Source organism: Oncorhynchus mykiss, chromosome 20 (assembly GCF_013265735.2).
Source record: "Oncorhynchus mykiss isolate Arlee chromosome 20, USDA_OmykA_1.1, whole genome shotgun sequence".
Lineage (NCBI taxonomy): Eukaryota > Metazoa > Chordata > Actinopteri > Salmoniformes > Salmonidae > Oncorhynchus > Oncorhynchus mykiss.
Window position 1 is genome coordinate 6,991,142 of NC_048584.1, and position 8,890 is coordinate 7,000,031.

The 8,890-nt window shown below is 40.3% G+C and overlaps 1 protein-coding gene across 1 annotated transcript in view; it reads right to left on the bottom strand.

Moving 5' to 3' along the window:
- Positions 1 to 7,808, bottom strand: part of LOC110498873 (ras-interacting protein 1) — a 40,288-nt gene extending 32,480 nt beyond the window's left edge. The window contains exon 1 of the mRNA XM_021575545.2: positions 6,926 to 7,808. Within this exon, the coding sequence (XP_021431220.1) occupies positions 6,926 to 7,065 (140 nt within the window). The 5' untranslated portion in view covers positions 7,066 to 7,808. The remainder of the gene's footprint in view (positions 1 to 6,925) is intronic.
- Between the last annotated feature and the right edge of the window lie 1,082 nt (positions 7,809 to 8,890).

The following is an 8,890-nucleotide window of genomic DNA, read 5'->3' on the forward strand; positions in this document are numbered from 1 at the left end:
AAAACAGCATATTGACCAAGGAGCAGAGTTCATCTTGTCAACCAATCAAACAATGTTTTAATGACAACATCCAAGCTGACAACAACTGGGACCACTGGTCTCTACCCACGGTACCCATATTTTATCGAGGTGCAATTGGCATTTATCACGGCCAGTGTGTAAGTGCCATTAAATGTGTTACTGAGTCTAAATGTTATCAAATTAGGAGAAGAACAAGTGAAGGAAGGAGCATAGGTTAAATGGAGAGAAAATAAAATAGAGATTTCCAAATATAGTTCCAGTTTGCTAGGGTAGCTTCAAATCAAGTAGTACTTGAAGTAGGATACCTACCCCTCACCCACAGACACAAACAAACATTATCAAGAATGCCTAGCTTCACCATCTACGCTAGCTAGCTAGTTAACTAGCAAGCGAGACTGTTGGTTTATAAAGGCCAAAGAAAACTATACATTTCTCATGCATGTAAATGGATAGACAAATTGATGGCTAATTTAGCCATCTAGTCAGGCTAGTCTCACTAACTAGCTAACCATGCTAGATAACATGTATTGTGTCAATTTAAAACTTGCTCAAGATAGCTTACATATTTGTCAATTTATAAAATGTAGCCAATGTATTCATTATTAAATTTAGCAAACATTAGATAGTTAATCCAGAGATTCTTAACATTGCCTTGATTCGGCAATCTCATCCAGATCATCATGGCCCTGGTGAGTGATGTGAAGCTTGAGACTGTCACAGCCTGATCTGTTTCACCTGTCTTTGTGATTGTCTCCACCCCTCCTCCAGGTTTTGCCCATCTTCCCCATTATCCCCTGTGTATTTATACCTGTGTTCTCTGTTTGTCTGTTGCCTGTTTTTTGGGGGTTTTTTTGTTCGGAAAACCTACCAGCGTTTGTTTCCCTGCTCCTGCCTGTTTTCCTGCTCCTGTTTTCTAGTCCTTCCCGGTTTTGACCGTTCTGCATGCCCTGACCCTGAGAGTGCCTTCCGTTTGTACCTTACCCCCACCGTTTTGGATTATTGACCCCTACCTGCCCTGACCCTGAGACTGCCTGCCGTTCTGGACCGTTTACACCCTTTCTGGATTACTGACCCCTGAGTGCCTTGACCTGTCATTTGCCTGCCCCTGTGGTTGTAATAAACTCTTGTTACTTCTACACTGTCTGCATCTGGGTCTTACCTAAACTTGATAGAGACAGGCATTTGTAGTTCTGTATGATTTTATGCGAATATGTTGATAAAAGTCACCTTGTCCGAGAGAGATTTACATGATTATGGTCAAAATGTCTTAATGAAACACAGTCCTTATTTTAAGTGTTTTTAAAAAATCCCCTATGGGAAAAATGAAAGGTGGAAAACCATTGGAATCATATTGGAATAATTTCCATGTTTGACCGCTAGGTATTATGTGTATTACAGAGCTGCCAACTCTCACACATTGGGCGTGAGACACACACATTTGACCTTCTTCTCATGCTCACCTCTTACATCTCACTCAGTACTGCTTTTCTTTTTCTAATTAGTCAATTGTATAGTCAATGCGTTAACTTTTAAATTGTGCTCCAAATCATTTTGAATCCGGAGCCTCTGCACCTGCAATTTAACATCACGAGCGGAACCTCTGTCATTGTACTGTCTTGCCACAGCACAGTGAACCGCAGCACATTATAACATTTGATTGGTGTAGTTACGAAAGGGATCAAGGGGATTGGATGCATGTTTTTATTTATAAACGCCCTTAAAGATTAGAGCACTCTCCACTGAGATTGTAAAACTGTAAAATGAGCAGCACAGTAGCACTACATTGTATGTACAATGTTGCCAACAAAATTAGGTTTCTGTTACTCCCGTCCCTATTGCAGAATGCAGCCATTTGAGAGCATGTACTAGAGTCAAATGAATCCACACCTGCATTAGTCTATGGCAGGCTCGTTTGGTGATTGGAATGTAAGCTGCCACAACGAAAAGTCAGCGGAGACCTAAAGTATGTTTTAGCAGGGAAGTTTGGTAGGGTGACATCAGAGGCGACCCCTCATTCAGGGCAGGTGGGGCTTTCCTGTTTTGCATGTTATTTTGGTATTAATACGTGTCACATCAGTTTGTAAACAATGTCAAAATTATATATATATATATATATATATATATAGTATACAGTATACAAACATGATCTATTTTTTGTGGAGTAAGGCAGTTCCAAAATGCAGATGTTTCAGCCTAGCTTAGTGCTTTCTGTGGTGGTGGTGGGGCAAGCCATCAGAAAATACGGAGCATTGCACCGTGATTGGCTCAGTGTTCGGTCACTGGTTAGAGCTAGAAAATTCAAGCCCCTTGGGTGCTGCCATAGAGTAATATTAAAGAGTGTCCATACAAGAAGGCTCAAGGTCATTGGCCACAGATAACATGACGTCAAATCACATTATATCTACAGTGGCTTTGATTGGACTGATCATGTCAAAAATCATAACTTCAAAATCTTAGCTAGCAGTCATCATGAATCAAGTCGACAATCTACTGGCAAATCCTTTTTAATCCTTGTCATATGAAGAGAAATTATAGATAAAACTTATCGGTGTTCATCGGCCATTGGACAAACATTACACAACAAGTTGGAAATAACAAATTCAACAATGAATGGTTTGGAAGGAATCAGTGGCTAACTGCAAGCATTACAAAGCCATCATTAGCCTGCTATTCAGTGTAGTGGCAGTGTGGTCCCAAGTCTAAGATTTTTTTTTACATTTGTTTTATTATTATATTTTACCTTTATTTCACTAAACAATTTAGTTAAGAACAAATTCTTATTTACAATGACGGCCGACCAAAAGGCCTCCTGCGGGGACGGGGACCTGCGATTAAAATAAATAAATACAATATAAATATAGGACAAAACACACATCACAACAAGAGAGACAACACAACACTACATAAAGGAGAGACCTTAATGAGAGACCAACACAGCAAGGCAGCAACACATGACAACACAGCATGGTAGTAACACAACATAACAACAACATGGTAGCAGCACAAAAAATGGTACAAACATTATTGGGCACAAAGGTCAAGAAGGTAGAGACAACAATACATCATGCAAAGCAACTGACAGGAAGTGTCCATGATTGAGTCTTTGAATGAAGAGATGGAGATAAAACTGTCCAGTTTGAGTGTTTGCTGCAGCTCGTTCCAGTTGCTAGTTGCAGTGAACTGAAAAGAGGAGCGACCCAGGGATGTGTGTGCTTTGGGGACCTTTAACAGAATGTGACTGGCAGAACGGGTGTTGTATGTGGAGGGTGAGGGCTGCAGTAGATATCTCAGATAGGGGGGAGTGAGGCCAAAGAGGGTTTTATAAATAAGCATCAACCAGTGGGTCTTGCGACGGGTACACAGAGATGACCAGTTTACAGAGGAGTATAGAGTGCAGTGATGTGTCCTATAAGGAGCATTGGTGGCAAATCTGATGGCCAAATGGTAAAGAACATCTAGCTGCTCGAGAGCACCCTTACCTGCTGATCTATAAACTAAGTTTCCATAATCTAGCATGGGTAGGATGGTCATCTGAATCAGGGTTAGTTTGGCAGCTGGGGTGAAAGAGGAGCGATTACAATAGAGGAAACCAAGTCTAGATTTAACTTTAGCCTGCAGCTTTGATATGTGCTGAGAGAAGGACAGTGCACCGTCTAGCCATACTCCCAAGTACTTGCATGAGGTGAGTACCTCAAGCTCTAAACCCTCAGAGGTAGTAATAACACCTGTGGGAAGAGGGGCATTCTTCTTACCAAATCACATGACCTTTGTTTTGGAGGTGTTCAGAACAAGGTTAAGGGTAGAGAAAGCTTGTTGGACACTAAGAAAGCTTTGTTGTAGAGCGTTTAACACAAAATCCGCGGAGGGGCCAGCTGAGTATAAGACTGTATCACCTGCATATAAATGGATGAGAGAGCTTCCTACTGCCTGAGCTGTAGGAAGAAGCAGATGTTCTGACTGTATACACTGCACTCTTTGAGAGAGGTAGTTAGCAAACCAGGCCAAAGACCCCTCAGAGACACCAATACTCCTTAGCCAGCCCACGAGAATGGAACGGTCTACCGTATCAAAAGCTTTGGCCAAGTCAATAAAAATTAAGGGTCTCTTTTCTTAGTTTAAAATGATAAACATTCAACACCGGCCATGCTGTCAATGAAGCATGATTGATGCCTCGCTCAAAACAACTGTTAACTTGGAACTGCAAAATCTGACTTTAGTGAGTTCAAGCAACTGGGAACTCGGGAAAAACGAGCTACGACTGGGAAAATGTGTTTTGAACTTTCATCCAACTCGGAATTGTACATTCGGAACTTGGGCCACTTTCTAGAGCTACGACCTGAAGATCACTGACGTCATCATGATTCTACTTTAATTTGGTATATTTTCACCTATTTATTGCATTTACTGTTCTGACTTGGTGGTGCACATCTAGCCTATAACCTGTTTTTGAGAAATGTAATCATTGAATATTGTAAGAGCTTTCCTTGTCTGCTTATATGCCCCTTTAATTTATCATACGGTTCTGACTTGGTGTACAGGGAGAACACTGTAAGAATGGCCCATGTTCTGAATTCTGTCGCTGTACATTTCAAAAGTGCTGAACAAATAGTTATATTGACTACGTCCATCCTAGCTCGCTCATTAATGTCTTAATCGAAATTAAGGATTGCCTCTTATCCGCTTGTCGTTCCCTTATGCAATAGTTTGTACATCTCAATTGTCAGTAGAAACCACAGTTGTTTAAGCAAGTCAGCCATATCAGATATGTTTTTTTAAAAGGCAGTAAATGAGGCTGAATGAACTGTTTCGCTGCCAGACAAGGCTCCGCTGATAGCCAGGTGTAGCAGTGGTAAGGTGTTGGGACTTCTGTTAGGACTCTGCTGTTGTAACAGCTTTATGTAGGTCCTAACAGTTTGTGGCCACCGTTTGCCACCATTATAGTGCAATTAATGTATTGTTTAGTGTTGTGTTGTGTAGTGGCTTTGCTGGCATCCATTCCCCATTTTTTTTTTTTGCCCCACCAAGACTTACATGCTACAATCGCCACTGGGTGACATGATTTTGCATAGATTGTGAACCCAAAAGTTCAAGTTTGAATGTAGAGCGGGAACAATACATACGAAAAATGATTTGGTTCGGGACATGTACGGTCAGATTTATGTAACCTTGTCTTCAGAAGATGTTATTATATATTTACCTAATTTAGTTTGATCAGTGGAATAATTCTCATTTTTAACAATGGCCTAAAATATAGGGTAATTAGTGTGCTTGTCAGCAAGAACACTACTATTAATCCCCACACTTATTTTATTATTCCACTTCTTCACAATTTTGCCAGTCTATTCACATATTTGAAATTTGATATGCCTACTTGTGTATTTGAAAATTAATTACATGAGGCTATGTATTTTTGCAGCCATTCGTGGGCAGTTTTGAATAAGTCCTACAAATACGCATTGGATATTAAATGCTCCAGGAATCAAATATAATTTTGGACATTTTAGTATTGTGCACATGCTAGGCAGAGATGTTAAGGGGACTCACAACTTCTGTGTGTAGAGTAAGATAATGGCAAGGATCTTAGACTAGTATGTGTAAATCACCTGAATATTGATATTCATTCGATTTTTCTTTAAGGTTGGTTGATTTTGAGAAATTAATTGTTATAACAACACCCAGCACTTGGGAACATAGATCAGGGGTGGCCAGCCCTTCTGGACAGAAAGCAGGATTTTATTCCAGTCCTATTTTACTAGGAGTGTCACCACTACACCAAGGCTTTACTGAGGAAATACTCATATTAATGGTTGATGGCAGTGGGGAACCAAATCATAGATTGCAGTCTCCTTGTCGATAGACAGCTTTCAAGGTAAGAACACAAACATTTTGTATTTTGTCATTTGGGTGGAAAGTTGTATGTGACACGTCTCGTGTCACAAAATTAAGGCCGTTCTACAATTTCTAAAACTTTACAATTCATTCACAACAGATTTCACAACACATTAAGTGTGTGTCATCAGGCCCCTACTCTACTACCACATATCTACAACACAAAATCCATCCATGTTTGTATAGTGCGTATGTTATCGTGTGTTTGGATGTATGTGTCTGGTATGCATGTGTCTGTGACTATATTTGTGTTGCTTCACACTGTTCCCCACTGTTCCTTAAGGTGTATTTTTATCTGTTTTTTAAATCAAATTTTACTGCTTGCACGAGTTACTTGATGTGGAATAGAGTTCCGTGTAGTCATGGCTCTATGTAGTACTGTGTGCCTCCCATAGTCTGTTCTGTACTTGGGGACTGTGACGAGACCTCTGGTGGCATGTCTTGTGGGGTATGCATGGGTGTCTGAGCTGTGTGCCAGTAGTTTAGACAGACAGCTCAGTGCTTTCAACATGTCAATACCTCTCACAAATACAAGTAGTGATGAAGTCAATCTCTCCTCCACTTTGAGCCAGGAGAGATTAACAAGCATATTATTAATGTTAGCTCTTTGTGAACATCTAATGGCCAGTCGTGCTGCCCTATTCTGAGTCAACTGCAAATTCCCTAAGTCCCTCTTTGTGGCACTTGACTACACGACTGAACAGTCCAGGTGCGACAAAACTAGGGCCTGTAGGACCTGCCTTGTTGATAGTGCTGTTAAGAAGGCAGAGTAGCGCTTTATTATGGGCAGACTTCTCCCCATCCTAGCTACTGTTGTATCAATATGTTTTGACCATGACAGTTTACAATCCAGAGTTACTCTAAGCAGTTTAGTCACCTCAACGTGCTCAATTTCCACATGATTCATTTCAAGCTTTAGTTGAGGTTTAGGGTTTAGTTAATGATTTGTCCCAAATACAATGCTTTAATTTTTTGAAAAGCATTGTAGTACAGTAGGCCTACATGCATTACTTACTGTGAAGAGCCATCACTTGGTTTTCTCCCCAGCTTTATGAAGCGCCGTTTGGGTGAGCAGGCAGGTAAACCCACGGAATGGAGAGAGTTTGTCTTAGGAGGCAGAGGGCTCCGGTCCAAAGTCATCTTTGTGGAGTCCATTCCAAGCTCCCGATCAAGGCTCCAAGAGCGTTAAGCGCGTTGGTCTAAAAATAATATTCGTATTCTTTAAAAAAAAAGATATATATATATAATAAATAAGTAACAAACACTTTTGAAATCAAACAAATGTTCAGAGTTGAGGAATTGCTCTTGGTAGTTTAGTTTTCTTTCATTCAACAGCGCATGCAGCTTCGAACGCGCCACTCCAAGTTCTGATGCAGCTGTTCCAGTCCCAGTTGTGCGGAGAAGTTGCCGAGAAATGATCGAGCAATTGCCAACACCCGTTTCAGGAGAACACCGAATGACTTGTAACACTAATCAGAAAGTGGAAAATCAGAATCATCACATTCCAAAAAAACGGAACATCTGTATTTTACAGTTAAGTCATTTACGCATTTTACCGCAAGAGCTGCTCCAAATGTACGAGATCGCTACATCTCTGTAGCCATTCAATTTGAGGTCTCAGTACCAAGAAAGCGACAAGCGGGAAGGCGACGTTGGATGGTGCGCGCTGACAGAATGAATTTCAGAGTGCAACTGCGTGGGAGCGCACGTGCTAAGTGGTCGTCAGCCCACCACTGCCAACTAAAGTTAAGTATCGTAGTAGTTCAGTTCTTCTCTTTTGTTCTCTTTACACGCTCCCCTACAGCCCTATAGGCTAACCATCTTCAGAAAATGGGTTGAACTTGACAGTGAAATTTAATAGGTATTCCCCCGTTCGTCATGGCGCTTTGGGTGCAGTGGAATTTAAGATACTCTTCCAATTTGTTTTCATTTTTTTTGCGCTGAGAACTCCACCTGGTGGCGAACACGCTTCACATCATAGATAACTTCAGATCCAAATGCCTGCCTCTTTCTCATCAATTATCACATAGTATTTCATCTGTATAGTGTCGTTTTGTTAGGTGAGATCATAATGCATAGTAATTTAGATACACTTCAGTTGTGAAGTAGTGTAAGGTATTCTAGATTACAATGTTTGAGCACTGTGGACAATGGACATCACCATTCGCTCTTAACCAGGGTTGGGAAGTAACAGATTGAATGTAATCTGTTACATGTAAATAATTACAAAAAACTGTAACTGTAATCCGTTAAATTACCAGAAAAAGTATTGTAATCAGATTAGATACTTTTGAAATACTAGATGATTACTTCGAGGATTACTTTTCAATTCAGAAAGGATTTTTGAGAAACAAATATTTGACACTTCTCTGGTTTAGCAATGACATTTAAATCAGCACTGAAAAAAGGCGAAAGTTCAAGTTTGTTCCACCTAAGCAAATCTGACCACAAAATTGAGCAGGAATGGGCTTTTGTAGGCTACAGTCCAAGCTATGTATTCCAATGGTGCGACAGCTGTATCCAAAAATTATCCAATTTGAATTAACGCTTGGAGGTAAGGATGACTGCAGAGGGTGTAGTCCACAGCGATACGGATATCACGTATTATTGATATCTACATAGCGCAATGATGTGAATCACACTGCTGCTCTCTCATTTAGCTATTTGTGCCTTAGGGATTGTGGTTGTTGTGGATGGCTGTTCATAAATCTAAATGTGTATTTGAAACCAATAATGGTTGAATTCAAGAAGTTTAAGCTGCCTATAAATAATTGTTTTTGAAACCAGTGGACAGCCAGTGAAATATGCGCTCTTGCAACAGCTGCATTGTGCGGATCCCAGCAAAAATAATAAAACTCGGGCTTTTATTGTTCAATGTAATTCATGCTGAATTTAAAAAAAAATCCATAGACCTAATCGGCACATGCTAAAACTCGCAAACTTTTGATAGACTTAAAGAGGCAATCTGTAGTTGCTACAT